The following is a 19,271-nucleotide window of genomic DNA, read 5'->3' as shown; positions in this document are numbered from 1 at the left end:
ACATTCATGGTTCTCACATTCCATGTTCCAATCACTAGGGTCTGCTTACAACTGTTTCTCCTCCTTTGTATTTCCATACTTGAAAGTTCTACTTAGGTTGCCCTTTCTGTTAGTCTATGTATGTTCTATTGTGCATGACCATTTCTGAAATAGCAGGCCAAGTTAGGTAGTAATTTAAAAAATCATTGGTCCTGAGTGCTGTGTAGTATTCCGTTGTAGGAATGCACCACAACTTCTCAATGCATTTGTTTGTGGTTGGACATCTTGGCTGTTTCCACTTTGTTGTGATAGTGAATAATCCTGCTATGAACATCGGTGTACAAATGTCTGAGCCTCAGTTCTCATTTTCTTGGGGTATATTCCAAGCAATGGAATAGCTAGGTCATATAGAATCTCTATGCTCAGCTTTTTGAGGAAGCACCAAACTGCCTTCCCTAGTGGTTTTACCATTGTACAATTCCACCAACAGTCCAAGAGTTCCTGCTGACTGAGAACGAACATTTGGCAATACCATCCCAAATAAGTCTCATAATGAAAGTTTATAGAATACTCCTGGACCTCCCCCTCCAAAAAAGGTCTGATAATCCAGTTAAAAAATAAATAAAAGACAAAGCATTTTCACAGAGGGAGATATTCAAATGGCCAACAGACAAGATGACATTTTTAAAAAGTATGTAAAAAGAGAAAAAAATTAGTTTTAATTCTTAACCTTTGGAGCAAATATTAAAAACCATTAGTACAAAATCAAAATGGTTAGGAATGTTCTTGGTGGTTTTAAAATTAAAAAAAGCTAGAGTTGCATAGGTTCTTCAGTTTCATTTTGAAGAATGCAAGATGTAGAGGTGAAAACCTGAATTTCTGCTTTCTTGAAAACATCCTATGACTTAAAAACTGAGACTACAAAATGTCAGGACATTTCCAACACTTATTTTACCCACGTCTAATTTGTACTCAGTCATGCTTGGGACAATTGTTTCTTTTCCAAGTATCCGACTCCTTGCTGAGCTCTTTCTATGCCTTTACTAAGGTGGTAGTGATTTATACTGTTTCAAGAGTATCTGCACTTCAAAGAACTGCTATCCAATCAAAATAACTTAAATAAAATTCATCTATCTATTCATGGTACCTTATAATCTTGGATCACTTATGTAATAAACTAAAAGAAATGCTCCAAATCACTGCCAATAAGAGAGATGCAAATCAAAACCACAATGAGATACGGTCTTACACCAGCACCAGTAGCAGTTTAACAGGACAGCAAGTTACAAATGTTGGAGAGGATGTGGTGAGATTTTCAGTACTTTGGAGAGGTTTCTGATTTTTCCAATGCAGAGAATATCCCAAAATGTAGCGAAAAGCTATAGATTATTGAATATTACAAAGACTACTAAAAACCAAATAATCATGTCTTTGAGGAAGTGGTAAGAGTACTCCAACTAAGGCAAAAATTCATCTCACATGCTTGAGGCAAATTGTCAGGAGGGATCAGTTGTTGGAAAAAAGATATGCTGGGAGAAATAGAGGTCAGCAAAAGAGAGGAAGGCCCTCCACCAGATGAATTTACATAATGACTTTAACAAAAATCTTCAGCAAGGAAGAGATTCTAAGGATAGCACAGGAGAGGGCAAGGTTTAGATCTCTCGGTTTATAATGTTATTATAAGTTGCAGTCAACTCAAAACAATAATAAAAACAGCAATACCTGGGAAAAATTGGAAAATGAATAGAAGTCTAAAAATACTTTATACCTTTGAATTGTGATGCTGGCAAAGAATTCTGAATGTACCAAAGACTGGCAAAAGAATTTTTAAATCTCTCTTAGAAGATGTGCAATCACAGAGTTCTCCTTAAATATAACTAGACTTTGTCTCAAATATTTGGGCATGTTATCAGAAGGCAAGTCCTTGGAAAACGATATCATTCTCAGAAATATAGATCAGTAGAGTAGAAAAAGGGTTAGTTTGGCAGGTTAGTGTGACAGTGGGTTTAAGCAGTGTGGCAGGTTAGTGTGACAATGGGTTTAAGCACAGCAGAGACTAAGAATTGTGAAGGTTAGGGCAGGGTTTCTTTCTGTTGAACATAGGATAACTAAGAGTCAGAGCCAACTCAATAGCACTTAACGACAACATAAACTATTCAATGAGATCTAAAGAGAAGATTTTATTTAAAGTTTGCCTGAAAATAGAAAGATGAGCAATCTCCCCCAGTGCCATTAACTGCCTCTAAAAACATGTTGGAGGGCCAGCTATAAGTCAGTTCCAACTCAGTGGTCCACAACAAGTTTTATTATCTTGCCTGTTAGCTCTACATTTGCACCAATACCTGGTGCATAATGAGTAAACATTACTTTCCTACCTTGCAGAAGCAGCCATGTGGTTCTATATGATTGCCTTCTAAAGATAAACAGACATTTCTTTGAGGACAAAGGCTGCTTAGAATCTTAACAGTAGAGCAGTTTATAGCAGTATATACAGAAATAATTGTCATTTACAGTTTTGTTTAAATAAATACAAGAGAACCAAGTATGATTGTGAGAAAATATCCAATAAAAACAAAACAAGAACAACACTGTGAAACTTAAAATTCATAGAACAGTCATGAGACTGCTAGTCGTGAGACAGAAGAGCATTTCAGTATTGTTTTCATTTTGCAAAATCGTCTATCACAGATGAGTTGTTTGAATTGTCTTATTTTCAATTTTTCCAATATGTATTCCAACAAAATTGCCTGAATTGGCTATCTTGTTTCTTGATTTGGTTCCAGATTTATTTCTGATTATAGCTTTGCTGTGTGAGTTCAGTTGCTTTCTCTTTGGGGGGAAATGAATAGCTTTATACTTAATCTTCTCTTGCCAATACAAAACAAACTCAGACAATTTCCTGGGTGATAAATTATTTTTCTCATGGAGCTCTTTTCATTTTCTTTCAGGCTGTTCTGAGCCTCTAGGGATGAAATCAGGACACATACAAGACTATCAGATTACTGCCTCCAGCATCTTCAGAACTCTCAATATGGACATGTTCACTTGGGAACCAAGGAAGGCTAGGCTGGACAAGCAAGGCAAAGTGAATGCCTGGACTTCTGGACACAATGACCAGTCCCAATGGCTGCAGGTAAGGTTTTAAAAAGCTATTTTCCCGTTCACCATTCCTCCTTCTCAGATTATCTATGGTGTTGATGAATGCTAGAACCATTGCCTTCATACAAATTTAAATGTGCTTTCTCTTTTAGTTTAACTAAATTGATAAAACACAGAAATTCCTTAGAAATCCATGCTTGGATGTTATTTTTCTCTGATGTTGATTTTTTTAGATGCTACTGTCAGGTTGATGCATCATATTGTACCAGATTACACTATGTATATGTCAAGGGAATCGATCATGTGCGCATTTGCATTTTAACGCCCCTCTATTGTAATGCTTTGTGTCAATATTGGTTTTGAAAATGTCACAGGAGAAATCCAAGCAGCAATGAAATCAAGCCACTGACCTGCAAATTGTTCACAAAGAATCGTGACTCATGACTTATTACCTCTTTACCTGTGGTTGCTAAGCAATGTAGCAATTTGATTGTTTTCTCCAACAGAGCATGCTTACAGGAGAAGAGCTTAAGGGTTGCTGAATCTTGTTAGCATTTGCAAATGAAGTGAGGTCACACCCTGGGCTTTTCAGAACAGTCTTGTTGAAGTGCACTTCTTTGTAGAGTACTTTTAAAGTATTCCTAAATTTGTTAATGTCTTCTGTGGCAAAGAAAACAAGACAGCTGAATTCTACAAAGAGGTCACTGTATTTCAAGTATGTGAATCTCTCACTGAATTTTTACTTTTTAATACATTTTATTCTTTAATTTTCATCATTTTCTTCCCTCCCCCTCCCAACTCCATCCCCCAATCCACTTTGCAATGCACCACCTCTTGTTCCAGATTGTTGTCATACATATAATATTGCTGTGTATATGAGATTCAAAACTATGATAATGTATTGCATTTCTTGAAATCATTAAAGCAATTGAAATAGCAATTTCCAGCCTGCCACATCCATTTTGTTATATCTGAAGCTGGTATTACTAAGTCACTTGACATTTTCAAAATTCCTTTTGTCCGTTCTCTAGTTGGCCTTGTTTTTATTTAATTTGGTACATAGAAATTATTATCTTTTTTCATTATTTCCCATCACATTTTTATCTGGACCAGAACTAATGTGAGATTTATTTTTTTTGGGGGGTGTACTTTTATTTGCTGCCACACCGAAGGGACAATTATGTGTCTTTCTGCAATTACTCTTCTCTTAGCTTCTTGAAGATAGAGTATGTGTTCTTTTTATATCATCTCAGAACTCGGCATGATCTGTGTTAGTGTTTAAAAATTAAATCATTTATTTAGTAATATTTATTGAATTTCTCTAAAACACAGTATGATAGCGTCGCCACATGATTGAGCAGTATATACTGTTTCTGCTCTTAAGATCTTACCTCCTTCTTAAACCATTTTTCTAATTATCTTTGGTTTGCATTATACTCTTTCTTTTTCTCTTAACTCATGGCTAATCCTTCTCTATATACGTTTCATACCATCTATTTTTTTGATACTGTCCTGGTAATTACCTCTGATTCTTTAGGCAACTCTACACGGTTATATTAACTGATTTAACCAGGGTTGTTGTTGTTGATGGCCTTTGGATTGAGCATGCCTCATAGCGACCCTATGAACAAATGGCCTGAAGCCCCTCTACAACTATTGGTATTTATCAAAGTTCATAGAGTTTCCAGAGGCATGTTATTTAGGAAGTGGATACCACTCCTCCTTCCAAACCTGTCATAGTATGTTATTGTATTTATATGTCGTTGAGTTGCCTGTGATGTATAGCAACCCTGTGTACAACAGCTCTGAACCCTTTCTTGTCCTGAGCCAGTCTCACTAACTTCAACACAGTAACCCCTATCACCTCAGTTACTGTATCAATCCATCTCATCTGGGGGCTCCTTCTCCTGCCCTATCTGTCCTCCATTCCGAGTATGATGTCCTTCCCCAAGGACCAATCTCTCCTGCCCACATGCCAAAAGTAAGTGAGGCAGAGCTTCAAAATCCTAGCCTTCAAGGAGAGATTTGGTTTCACCTTCTCCAAGACAAACCAATTTGTTTTTTGGCAGTTCATGGTATGTTCAAGACTCTTCTCCAGCACCACAACTCGAAGGCTTCTATTCGTCTTCTGTCATCCTTAGTCATTGTCCAACGCTGTGAAGCATAACAAGTAACTGAGAAGACTATAGCGAAATGGCTTGCCTCCAGAAACTTTATGTACGAACAGTGCTCAGGCCTTTCATTCAAAGAGTCGCTATAAGTCGTCTACCATCCGACAGCACCTAACAACAACAACAACAACAACAACAGCAACATGGCCTGGATAACATGCACCTTTGTATTTAAACTGACATCGTTGCTCTTCAGCACTCTGGAGAGGTCCATGACAGCATATTTCCCCAATGCAATTTGTCTTTTGATTTCCTGACTGCTGCTATTAAGAGTGTTGATTGTGATTCCAAGCAACCTGAGAATCTTTGTCTTCCTGATGTTGAGCTTCAATCCATATTGAAGACCACAGTCCTTAACCTTTTGAAGCAAGTGCTTCAGGTCCTCCTCAGTTTCAGGAAGCACTGTTGTGTCATCTGCATATCTTAGGTTTTTGATGAGTCTTCCTCCAATCCTAATGCCACACCCCTCTTCATAAATCTCTGCTTCCCAAATAACCTGTTCTGCATACAGATTGAATAGGTTCTGGGACAGGATGCATCCCTGACACACTCCTTTCCTGATTTTGAACAATGCAGTGTTTCCTTGCTCTGTTCTGAGGACTGCTTCTTGGTCAAGTACAGGTCAAGTGTTCTGAGATTCCCATTTTCCTCAAGGTTAGCCACAATTTTGTGAACTACACAAATGCCTTTGCATAGTCAATGAAACACAGATAGAAACTCTTCTGGTACTCTCTGCTTTCTGCCAAGACTGGTGTGTAATAGGCTAAGTGTTGGACTGCTAACTGAAATGTAAGCAGTTTACACTCATCTACCTTAAACTGGGAGAGAGGAGGCAGTCTCCTCTCATTAAGATTTACAGCCTCAGAAAACCAATGGAAAGTTATTTTCTGTCAGAATTGAGTTAATCAAAAACAGTGAGTTTGTTTTTTTAGATTTTGTGTTGGTTTCTTTTTTATTTTCACTGTTTTGGTAGTTTTTGATTGAGGAAGTGTGAGCAGGGAGATATTGACAACTTTAGTTACTAAACAATGATCCCGTTACTCCAAAATCTTTCCACTGCGCACATGCAGTCTCTTACTCCGTTAGGTAAACAATCCTTTGATAACTCCCTAGAAACCTATGAATCAAGTCCATATTCAGCAATATATCCTAAAAGTTTTTCTGTCGTTTGGTCCCATTTTATCTCAACCTTCTAATTATGCTTTGGATGTTCAAACTAAATACGGTCTCTTACTTCTTGTTTGATTTACTTCTTTCTTCCTCCAAGTTGTCCTCTTCCTTCTAAAAGAAAATGGAAGGATTACCTCTTCCCACAGCATAATGACCTTCAAGTAATGAAATCTTCCAGCTACAGCTTGAATGTATCTTGCCTCTAGGAAAAAGTTTTTCAAGGATGCAGATGGTCAATCTCCTTAACTACTAATCACAAGTTTGTCAGTTCATGGCTGCAGAAAATAAAGGTGCCTCAAAAGAAAGACATAGCATTGTACTTTAGAAAAAGTCATTATAAGCTTTATGGCACACAGTTCTACTCTAATGCAAGTGAAGTCATCATGAGTCAGAATCACCTCAATAGCAGCTGGTATATTCTGGACTATCTTTGTTCTCAGCTCCATCCAGCTTAGCCCTGACTTGAATTCTTTTTTCCAAATTTCATGTCCTCTCTATTTCCTTCACCAGAGCATTATCACACTATATTGGAGGCAATATTCATGCCATATTATTTGATCCAAGGGTTATGAATCACCTTGATGATTGTACCCCTAATTCCATCCTAACTGGCTATCACACCTGACATTTGATAGGTGTGTGGTTGTTTCTTTTTTGTTTTTGTGTGGGTTGGCTTTTTTTTAAAAAAAAAAATATTGTTATGTGCTATCTAGTTAAAACTAACTCAAAGCTAACTCTCCTGCAAATTTTCTGAGGCTGTAAATACCATGGGAGGAGATTTCCCATCTCTTTCCAAGTTGTGATTGACAGATTCAAGCCTGCCTTTGCATTGACAGCTCAGCTCCTTACCTACTAGGCTACCAGAGTTCTCTGTATGGTTGCTGTGAATCATTAAGTCAGAACTAACCTACAGTTTTCCTTCCAGTTGTTTTTCAGAGGCAGTTAGTCTCATGAAAAGAGTTCACCCATCTCTCTGGTGTGGCTGGCAGGTTCTAGCTACTTTTCTTTGGTTTGGTAGAAAACCTCCTTACAAGCATGCTCCCCTATATGGTAGGTGATTGTTTTTACATGCTATTGAGTCACCTGTGATTCATAGTGACCCTGTGTACAATAGCTCTGAACTCTTCTCTATCCTGAGCCAATCCTACTGTCACCCACACAGCTACCCCTTTAATCCCAGCTACTATGTCAGTGCACCTCCTCCAGGGACGTCCCCTGCTGTGCTGTCCCTCCATCTTTCAAAGCATGATGTCCTCCTCCAAGGACTGGTCCCTCTTGGCAACATGCCCAACATATATGAATTGGAGCTTCAAAATCCTTGCCTCCAAGTTTCCATTCCAAGTTTTCAGCCTGTTTTTAATCTCTCTGGGATAAACCTGTTTGTTCTTTTGTCAGTCCATGGTAAGTTCAATACTCTTCTACAGTACATAACTCAAAGGCATCAAATCTTCTGTCATCTTTGGTCATTGTCCAGTGCTCTGATGCATATCAAATAATTGCAAAAACCGTGGCCTGAATCAAGTTCACCTTAGTTTCCAGATGAACATTGTTGCTTTTAAGCACTTATATAAGAGGTCCCTGAAAGCAACTTTCCCCAGAGCAATTAGTCTTTTGATTTCTTAACTGCTAGTGCCAAGGGTAGTAACTATTGAGCCACACAAGCTGCAATTGTTAACATCAGTCTCTTCTCCATCTATCATGATGGTGCTGCCAATTGGCCCAGAACTGAGAACCTAATTTTCTTTTTAATTTTAATGAAAGTTTACAGAGACTTAGGGTTTCCATTCATTCATTGTTGCACTTTTCTCCTTGTCAACCCTTCCCCCTCAATTTACTGTTCTCCTTGAAAAGTAAAAGAACTCTTTCGTTGTTATACAATTCCTCCCCCCAAGTCCACTTCACTAGGCAGCTTTCATTCTGGACTCCTGTCTACCACATTTTTGGTGGTTTTTTTTTTCTTTCTTCCTTTTAAATTAATTTTAAAGAAAGTTTACAGAGACGTAGGGTTTCCATTCACTCATTGTTTCACCTTTCTCCTTGCCCAACCCTCTCCCCCAATTCACTCTTCTTGCAAAGTAAAATAACTCTTTCATTGTTATACAATCCCTCCCCTCAAGTCCACTTCACTATGCAGCTCTCATTCTGGACTCCTGGCATGACAATAATACCCAATCATGTATCCCTTTTAAACCGTTCTCTCCCTCATCTCTTTCAATGTAATATGCATCATTCTCTATCTTCCCTGAACCCCAATGTCAGTTGCTTTTTACAACAGTGGCCCAATGTAATATTTGTCCATTTGTGACCGAGATATTTTACTCAGCATAATGTCCTCCGGGGTCACCCATTTTGTATAATATTTCATGAGTTCCTTGTTTTTCAATGCTGCATAGTATTCCATTGTGGGAATATACCTGAGCTTCTCTATCGTTTGTTGATGGGAATTTTTGTTTCCTTAATGTTGAATTTTAATCCATAATGAAGACTATAGTCCTTGACCTTCTGCAGCAAATGCCTCAGGTTCTTTCTCACCTTCTGATCAAGGTTGTGTCATCTATATAACGTAGGTTGTTGATGAGTATTCCTCCACACATTTCTCATAAAGTCCAGCCTCCTGAATGATCTATTCTGAGAATAGATTGAAAAGATATGGAGAAAAGATGTGTATCCCTGGCACAATCCTTTCCTAATTTTGAACTATACAGTGTTTCCTTGCTCTGAGCACAATCAAGTTCTGAGATTCCCATTCTTTTCAAGGTTAGCCACAATTTGTTGTGATTCACACAGTCAAATGCCTTTGCATGGCTATTGAAACACAAGAAGACATCTCTTTGCTTTTAGCCGAGAGATCCATCTGATATTGGAGATACTGTCTCTAGTGCCACAGCCTCTTCTTAAGCCAATGTTTATTTCTGGTAGTTCTCTGTTGATGTACTGTGCCAGTTATTTTTAGACAATCTTCAGCAGAATTTTGATTGCATATAATAACAGTGATATTGTTCAATAATTTCAACACTGTCAAGTAACCCTTTTTTGGAATGGAACAAATATGAATCTCCTCCAGTCAGTTGGTCAGGTAATTTTTCTCCAAATTTCTTTATACAACTTTGTTAACACATACATAGCAGCATATGTCTGTTGAAATATGTCAATTTCTATTCCATTAATTCCTGGGGCCTTGTTCTGTGCCAACTCCTACAGAGTAGATTGAGCTTCCTCCTTCATCACCATTGCCACTTGATCATATGTTGTTCCATGAAATTGTCCAATTAAAAAAGAATTATTATTTCAAGTTTTAATTAAAGTTACTTATTTGGGCCTAAGCTGCATAGAATGTTGATATTATACTTAAGAGGCTGCATATCTGAAAAGTTTGAGGGAAAATAAAATTTGAAGTCTAATATCAAAAGCTAACCCTTTTAAAAGGGACAATGAATTAAAAACTACATGTCCTTTGTGAACTTTTTAAGTTGTTGATTTGAAAGAAACTTCTTGTTAGGCTTTTCAGTTGCAAATATAGATTTTTTTACCCCCTACATTTTAAAATCTTAAATTGCCCAATCATATGTCAAACTACCTACTGCTAATGTTTTTTTTTCATTCATAATACTATGTAAAATAAAGAAAAAGAAATAAATGTATATTTTTAGACACTGTAAGTAGTCAGAGTGGAAGACTATAGAAATACATAAAGGGACTGCCAGTGGAAATTTTCTTTAGAAACAAAAAATATTTCTTTTTATATGAATGAGACTGTAATCCCCAGTGCAAACTTCCATCCATCACCTTGCTGAAGATGACTTTTCAACTGTCTTCTTAGAGTCGTTTTCATGCTGTAATTGATTCATTCTGTTAATGACAGATTTTCTATCAATTCAAGGACCAGTTTATCCAGTATATATCTATTTTTGTTGTGTCAAATATATTTAGAACTTCCAAAGGAAAAATGTCTACATTTTTCCAGTTGACTTTTATTTTGATTGGTTTGGTTTCATTTTCTAACATTGTACAAGAAAATGCTCCAGAATTGTTACTATTTTTAGTCTTTTCCTGTCCAGAGAATAAAATATGTTCAACTTTGTCAAAAAATGTTAGTGTTTTTGTGAAAATAAATTCAATGTTTTTACCAATAACAATGAAATAGAATGCTTTTTTTTAGCTGTCAAGCAGAGATCAAATTTTAATTTTAGCTAAAGTTTCTGAGTATTAAAATTTCAATATATTTTTAATTAAAACATCAATTCCAAGTTTTAGCTCTTCAGGAGAGAAACTGTCTGTTGCTTAGATTCTCTTCCTTTATTATCAATCTCCTGCCAACTGATTTATCCTTTTTATTGTCATTTTAGTGAAAGTTTATAGAGCACATTCGCTTTTCATTCAACACTTCATACACATTTTACTTTGTAATATGGCGACAGTACCCTTAAAGTCACAACACTCATCCCACTTCTTCCCAGGCTTGTTGATTTCCATCAGTCTTTCTTGCCCCTTCCTGCTTTCTGAACTTAGGTTTGGAGCAAATTCTTTTTCTTTTGATCCCAGTGATAGATTATCCTGCTGATTCTTTTTAAGAAAGTTACTTTATACACCAACTATAAATGTCATTCTTTAATAAAAAGAACACTATTTCAATCTAATAGGCTTTTTTGGACACCTAATCAGAAACCATTTAGAATTACAGCTGTTGTAAATGAAGCCTTGAAAACTACCTGTATTTAAACCTCATTATGATGTTTTAGGAATTCTTATCTATTCTTTTTTGGAATCCTAATTCATGTAAATGACATTTTATTATTGTATATTAATGTTTCTTTCAGTATCTTTTCTAATATAAAAATCCAAATTTCTTGGACTATGTTTTAGAAGTGATTATTTCTAACTGATAGGTCCTACGCCTGCTGATAATCATGCAGGTATTGTGTTGTATGAATATGCAAAAATGTCTTAGGTCCCTTACGGTTGTAAATGTGAGATCGTTCTCAGACTTTGTAAAGAATAATGTTGTCTTTATAGTATATGAAGTTCCACAAAAATACGAGCATTTTACCAAAACTTCAAACAGCAAACTTAAACAATGTGCTTTCTAAAATCGTGCTAAGAAATAGTACTTTTGCCTTTCGTATATTTTATCTATATCCATGCCGAAAGATCCTAAGCCCAATCATTTCAGCTTCATAAGTGTATGTATATTACTGACATATGGGTAAACTAGATTTTAATCTCTGTTATAAAAATAAAGTTATATTTAATTCAGTGATATTTTTAAAATCAGACAGTTATTTTCTTTAGTTAACTTCTAAATAAAGAAATAAGAAATTGTATTAGATTTTAAAGTGAAATAAATGAGGTAAATTACAAAGCAGAGAAAGTATTCCATAAAACCCAAACTTTGTACCATCTAATCAGTTCCATTTCATAGCAGCAATCCTATAGGACACAGTAGAACTGCTCATAAAATTTCTAAGTGAGTAAGTCTTCATAGAATTAGATTGTCTTTTTCTTTCTCTCTTGTATTATCAGATGTATTAGAACATCCAACCTTTTGATTACTGACTGAATTATTTAACCACTAGTGCAGTGGTTATTCATAGTGATAGATAATGTCTTCTGCTTTTTGATGGCTTGTTAGACCTTCAAAACAAACACACCCACTACTACCAACTTACTTCTGATTTGCAGTGACCCTCCACAGGGTTTCAGATGCCATTAAACCCAATGGGAAATCGGTCATATTTCTACCATACCGATGAATGTAGTTAGAGTTCTAATTCAAACCATAGGATATGTACCATCTTTGAGGTAGCAGGGCAGCTTGCTATGGAATATGTTACTGGAGCTAGAAAGCATAATCTTAGAGCATCAAATATAATCAAGAATTAAAATATGCAAACATATTCTACTCCCTAAAAAAATTTACAGTAGAACTATGAAATATAGCTATGTTTTTAGATTAGTTGCCAACCTTATGTAGAATCAATGTTGCTTTATTGCTGTAGTTAAATTACATCAAGTCCACTAGGACTTATAGGGACCTTGTGCACAACAAATCCAAGCCATCCCTTTTCTTGTATCATCGTTATGGTCTCCATTGTTGAGAAATTCATTGAAATTCATTGTTGAACAACTGTGCCAATTTGTCTCAAAGGTCTCTCTCCTTCATTGACCTTGAGAAAGGACATACTGTGTCAGTTCAAATCACAGGTATCAAGGACATACTGTGTCAGTTCAAATCACAGGTATCAAGACCAGTCTGGCAAGTGTTTCCCCTGTAGTCTGTTCCCATTCATGTTGGATAGTTATATAAGCACACCACAGTGAGCTATCTAGGCAGGACAGGAGTATTCATTGTTACTAGACAGGGCAGTGTATTCATCGTTAACTCTATTTTTGTAAGATGGAGTGAAGGTATAATCCCATAAAACCCCTTGGGAATTCTTGCATATAAGAGTTTAAGGGTATTGTTACAGTTATTTGCTCAGGAATAATTTCTGTTTTGAGTACCCATTTTTGCAACCCTGGACCTAGGACTGCAGGATCTGGCAAGAAGAAAACAATTCAAGTGTTGTGGGGAAGAACTGTATAGTAGCACCAGTCTCTTGCCCCCATCATCTAAAATTGTTTCTTGTAATTGGTCTCCTTGTAATCTTAGCAGAATGGATTATGAATACTATTGGGGTTATCAGTGTCCTAAATGTTTGAGCTGCTGTTTAAGTCCATGATTTCTGATATAAACAGTCCATCCTTTATTCACTTCCAGCACTCCTCTAAAGTCCCTTGAGTTCAGTGGTTCCCTAGAAGGTATCACATGGACGCAGAGCTATCAGGGAACTGATTTATGTGAGAGGTGATGCAAGACAATCTTGCAAAGACTGGTGAGCAGTGCAGACAAATGCTCTGTCTCAGTGTCCCAAGACAACAGGCATCTCCAAAAGAGAGCTATGATTGAGCTCACATAATCTTATCTAAGCCTCTAGTAGAGTGCATCCTTCCCTAATCCTACTTTACTGTGGTTTGAGCCAGATGCTTCTCTGTCTTAAAAGTGATAACCTTGCTCTTTAGCACTCTAAGGAAATTGGGCAAGTCCATTGCCAATGATTTCCTTAAAGTGCTAAAGGGCAAGGATATAACTCTTGCAACAGAGGTACATTGGCCCCAAGTCACAATACTTTCAATTGCTTCATATGCATGTGAGAGTTGGACAATGTGTAAGAAAAACCAAGAGAATGAATGCCTTTTGGATTGTGATATACCAAAGAGTTAAAAAAAATACTACAAACTAGTGATATCAAAGATTTATCATTCAAAGTATCTTCCATAGCCATAGATTAGCTATTTATTTTGTGCTATAGTATTTATTGTATTAAGATAGAAGTGCCCATAGAAATGTCTTAGGATTTTCTAGGCTGTAATATTACAAAAATCATAGCACCATGGCTCCCCGTTGAAACTGCACGCTAATATTTGTTAGTAGCTGAGCGCTTAGTTGTACAACTAGAGCTCCTTATACATGAGAATTTAAATATATTTTATCACAGTATTATATTAAGCACAAATTATCTGAAAAATTAAACTAAGTTTTTAGTCTAGTCTTAAGAGAGAAATAGAAGTTATTCTCTTTACCTCCCATAACCTAAAAGTGTGTCCTTTGTGTACCCACCTCGTTTTAGAGAGTATTGTTGTGCCATGCAGACTTTGTCAGAATTTTCAATACTTCATCTTAGAGATTTTTTTGTCACTTTCTTTAGAGTAAATTATGCCACAACAATTGATAATTCAGTTTTTGCTTACATTGATGATTATAGGTATTTTTCCATTTATGAAGTGTTTTTTTATAGAAAATACATTACATTCTCCTTCTGCGTGTTGATAAAATTCATCATATTATGCAGAAAACTTTCCCCAGTGAGGTAAAGTTGAATCCTTTAGTGTTGTTGCTGATGCTGTGTTTGCAGCCTCCGAGCCCTGGAAGATAGTTTTGTCAGTCTGCTTCTGGAAGGTCATTGCCTTGCAAACCCCATGGAGCACAGCTCTACAGATGGACTCACCATGAACTGGAATCAACTCACTGGCAATAGAAAGATCATACTGTTTCCCCTGGAAAATGCTGATCCAGCCAAACAAACCTAGTTCTGCATTATCAATTGGTCTGACAATTTTCTGATAATCCGTGGTGATATGGTTAAGTACACATCAATCTGCCCACCACTGTTTCTAATCCATCACTGTTTGAAAATCATACGTGTTTGAGGAGAAAAGAAGATATAAATGTCTTTGATTCTGTTAGGATAAGTGTTCTGGTGGCATAGACTGGAGTAAGTTGCGCTTCTAGACCAAAGGCTACACTCCTTTGGTGGTTTGACTCCACAAGCTGCACTGTAGGAAAAAGACAGTCAGTCTCTTTTTACTGTAATCTATATAGTCTCACAAACCTGATTAGAGGTCTGTTAGGTGTTGGAATTGACTCAATTGCAGTGAGTTTGAAATTGAGTGCAGGATATAATAACTGCAGTATAAAATCAGATGATTGCTTTTGCTGTCTAACTTTCTGCCTGTTTCCTTGTGTGGGATCCACTTCTCCACTTGACTTACCCTTTGATTCCTTGAGTTTCTTTTGCTGCTTGCCTGACTGCTTGCTTCTCCTGTGAGTGTTTTGTGTCATCTTTCCTGGGTCCTTGTTTGGCTTATCAGCCAAATACCTGGTGGTATATTCCAACTCTATCTTGGCCATATGCAAGTTAACTATCTTTTTTTTCCCCCCATCAGCCCACATGCATCTCAGGGAAATAAAATATTTTCAGATTGTTCTATCTTCACAGTTAATCACATGATTCCACTTTGACTCCTGGCTTCTCAGTACCCTGGAATTCAGCTTATATTCGTAGCAACTCCAACTTTATCTACCATCCTTCTCTCTCCATTCCTGACCTTTGTCATGGATGCAAAAGTGCTGTCCTGAAACTCATGCTTGATATTTTCCAAACACTTGTATTTTATCATAGTTCTACCAGAACTGGAGCCTAATGATTACAGACTCGGAATTTCCAAGAGTTCTTTATTCCTTAGTCCAATTATGAGGTAAAAAATTACAGTGAAATATATCAAATATCAGCCTTTCTAGCTCTCCACATGGAAGATCCTCTGTTTTTACATCTTAGGTGCAGCCACCACTCATCTGTCCTTAAAAGCCAGTGTTGCCGTGATGGTAGACAGGCTTCAGTAGAACTTTTAAATGAAGGCTGACTAAAAAGAAAGGATGATGATCCACTTCTGAATTATCAAACCCTTTAAACCTTATGGATTTCAACAAGTTCATTGTGTGTGGAGTCCCATCATTAAGGAGCTAACTCAATAAAAGCTAACAACAGCAACACATCATATTTCTTTTTTCTCAAAATGTATCATTTTTTGTCAACATCTCCCACAATACAGTTTGCAAAGTATTGCTTCCATGAAGTGTTCTAAAAGATAAAAGAAATTCTGTAATGAAACACATTTGGGGAATTCTACATTTATCTCGGTCTCCATAATTTAAATGGCAATTAGCATAATAAAAGCTTTACAGAATCCTTTAGGAAATGACTTTTTTTAAAAAAATTTAAATGTATTTTACTTGGTTATTTCCATATTGATTTGAACACAAGGTTGATTTTCAGAATAACTGCCTTGACATATCTGGAAATCACATACGCTGGGACACTTTTAATTAATTAAAATGCATTTCAGAAGGCACTTCATTGTTTCCAGAGGGCTTTCCAAATAAGTTTTTATATGTCTTTATAATAAACTGGCGACAGGAAATTACTCACATAAATTACTTTTGATAAAATATTAAGAAGACAACAGTTTGTAGATGTTATGTGATATAACCCTGTTAATGACAGACTTGGGCCCCAAAACTTACTTGCTCTCTATTTTTCTTAAATCCCATTTTTCTCCCACAACTGTTCATATCTGACATCTGATAATAGGACTAACTCTAGCAGCCTTCTCCCTCAATGTTTTCTTCATTGCAGGAAAAATATATGCAAGATATTATTATTTCAAAACATCATTTTCTGATTCACTGCATTCTTCTGTTTTTGTTTTAGACCTACTCAATAACGCAAATAATTTCATAAATTACTATGTCTGTATCTGTTCAAGCCATGCACTCAAAACTGCCTACATGGATTCAAAACATTGCTTTCACTACACCTTCTAAAATAATGTTACACAGAAGTGAACCTGTGCACACAAGGAGCTGAAGAATATCCAAACCCAGGTCAGAGGTAAAATGGTCCACATAAGCTAACTATTTTAAACAAGGGACGAGTAACATGTGAATAGTGTTATGTTCTCTAAGAAGCATTTTCTTTTAGAGGATGGAGAATTATTTACAATCGTAAAAATTCAATATAATTGTGTCAAACCCATGATTGACCCTCTGTGAAACCCAAGTCTTTAAATCATACAAAATAAGATAGATCATCTTTCTCCCTTGGAGTTACTGGTGGACTTGAATTTCCAGAGAGCTGTGGCTTCCAATTGTTTTAGCAGTGAAATTCTCTATGGACTAGGCTACCCAAGATATATATATGTATTCTGCTTCATTACATGCCTCCAGAAACTCTATGAACCCTGATAAATGATGATAGTTATAGAAAAGCTTCAGGTCTTTTGTCCATAGGGTCACTATGGGTTGTGCTCGACTCAACAGCAATCAACAACAATAATATTTATTAAAATGTAGATTTGATAATTTTCTTTAAAACACTTGTTTATTTCTGACTTCAGAAAGACTGATTATAATCATAAAAATTGTTTTAACATACATAAACTACAGAAGGATTCTGAGGCTCTGTCTAACATACTTTGGACATGTTGTAAGGAGGGACTGGTCCTTGAAGAGGGACATATCATGCTTGGGAGGGTGGAGGGACAGCGCAGGAGAGGAAGGCCCTGTATGAGGTGGATTGATTCAGTGACTGGGGTAATCGGGATGGGAGTGTCGGAGACAGTGCGATTGGCACAGGACAGAGCTGAGTTTAGGGCTGTTGTACATAGGATCACCATGAGTTGCAAGCGATTCGACGGCACATAACAACAACAACAAACTGTAGATGTTTGTCTTCCTACAGATATTCACGTAGTTTGGCTGTATAGTATGTCTAAAGATTTCTCTGTCCCTGCTAATAAGAAAACCTTTTAAAATTTTCATAAGTTAAAATTTGCATTCTATTGGGGGAAAGGTTACTATGAGTTAAGAGCCCCCTTGAGGGCACCTAAATAACACTGTAAAAAAATAAAATGTAATATAATCACTATGTTAAGTTGCAAAAATTTGTACTTACGTTCAGCTAGATTTTGTTATGTACACACATATTTTAGTTTCATTTAATATGAGATATATATAAAATATCTAAAAAATTATCTGAGAGAGATGATCTGTATTGATGTTTGTAGCTTCAATATTCTCTATGAAGCCTATGTGTAGTTTAAAGGTCAATCTATTACATGCAGTGGTAGAATTTAAGTTTTTATAGTTGCTGTAAATTTAACTAGTATAGGGCTATTATTGTATATTAGCCAGTAGTATGTGTGACACAATAGCAGGTCTCTCTAATAATGACCATTAGTTGGGAAAGCAGTTCAGGGAGACCCAGAGGGAGGTCAGGAGTTACATCAGTTTCTGAGGTGACATTTGAGAAAGTAAAATAGTTTAGTGAAGATAGAACATTAAGTTTACTGCTATTGTCTGTTCAAAATGTGGTTCTTAAAATAAATATTTGATAGATGATGGAAGTTTGTTAAATATTTTCGATAAATATTCTTAGTACATTGGTGATTGATAGGTAACTTCATTCACTACTATATTTGATAAAAGGCATTATATAATAATGGTTCGTACAGTAGATTTCGTAGCAGAACTCTCTGGGTTCACACTCTTTTTTGATGCTTATCCATTCATCTTTTGGTTGTCTAAGTGTCCTCATTTATAAAATAGAGAAAATCATATCTTCCCCTGAGGTTGATTTATGGACAAAATTGATATATGAGAAACTAAAAAATTGATTTGGGTTGGAGTAGACTCACAGCTGAGCCACCAGCAGGTTTTATGAGGCTGTAAATCTTCTGTGAGGACTGCTGGTGACATTGAACTAGCTGCCACCTTAATATGTGAGAAATGCATGCAAAGCACTTAAACATAATGGTTATGGGAATGTTAAACTAGTAAAACAGGTTGCCTGTAAGTCAATTCCATTTCATAGCAACTCCAAGTGTGTCAGGGTGAAATATACTCCCTAAGTTTTTCAGAGGATCATTTTTCAGAAATAAAGTGCTAGGTCTTTCTTCTGATGTATTACTGGGTAGATTAGAACCTCAAACTCTTTAATTAGTAGCTGAATATAAAAGTATTTTCTCACTTATAGATGAAGATAAAGAAATCCCTATGAAAATGTTTCTGTTGTTAGGTACTGGTGTTTAAAGCAACTGCTAGCAACTCTAAGAACAACAGACCTAAAACCTAACTTACCCTGTGACAACCTCATCATCTTGGATACATTTGAGCCCACTGCAGCCTATTGTGTCAATTCATCTGTTGGGGTCCATTTTTCACTTAACCTTCACTTTTCCAAGCATGATATTCCTTTCCAAGGAATAGCCTTTCCTAGAAGCATACCCAGATTACGAGAGACACTCCTTCTCCATTCTTGCCTCCAACGAGCATTCCGTCTGCCCCCTCTGAAAGACATATACTTCGTTTTGTTGACAGTCTATAAGATATCCAATACTCTCTCCTCCAACACCACAGTTCAAAGTAATTGGTTCTTTTTCTGTCATCCTTGTCCATTGTCCAGTTTTCAACACCAT

The 19,271-nt window shown here is 36.4% G+C and overlaps 1 protein-coding gene across 2 annotated transcripts in view; it reads left to right on the top strand.

Moving 5' to 3' along the window:
- EDIL3 (EGF-like repeats and discoidin I-like domains 3) overlaps positions 1-19,271 on the top strand; it is a 595,610-nt gene that overhangs the window by 373,749 nt on the left and 202,590 nt on the right. For both annotated transcript variants that reach the window (XM_006889875.1, XM_006889874.1), the window contains one exon: positions 2,928-3,112. In XM_006889875.1, coding sequence (XP_006889937.1) covers positions 2,928-3,112 — 185 coding nt within the window. The remainder of the gene's footprint in view (positions 1-2,927; positions 3,113-19,271) is intronic.

The sequence above is a fragment of the Elephantulus edwardii genome, unplaced genomic scaffold (genome assembly GCF_000299155.1).
Source record: "Elephantulus edwardii isolate Elephantulus edwardi_28Jun2011 unplaced genomic scaffold, EleEdw1.0 scaffold00082, whole genome shotgun sequence".
In the NCBI taxonomy this organism is placed as follows: domain Eukaryota; kingdom Metazoa; phylum Chordata; class Mammalia; order Macroscelidea; family Macroscelididae; genus Elephantulus; species Elephantulus edwardii.
The sequence above is the reverse complement of the archived record's forward strand: the minus strand, read 5'-3'. Positions and strand labels throughout refer to the sequence as shown.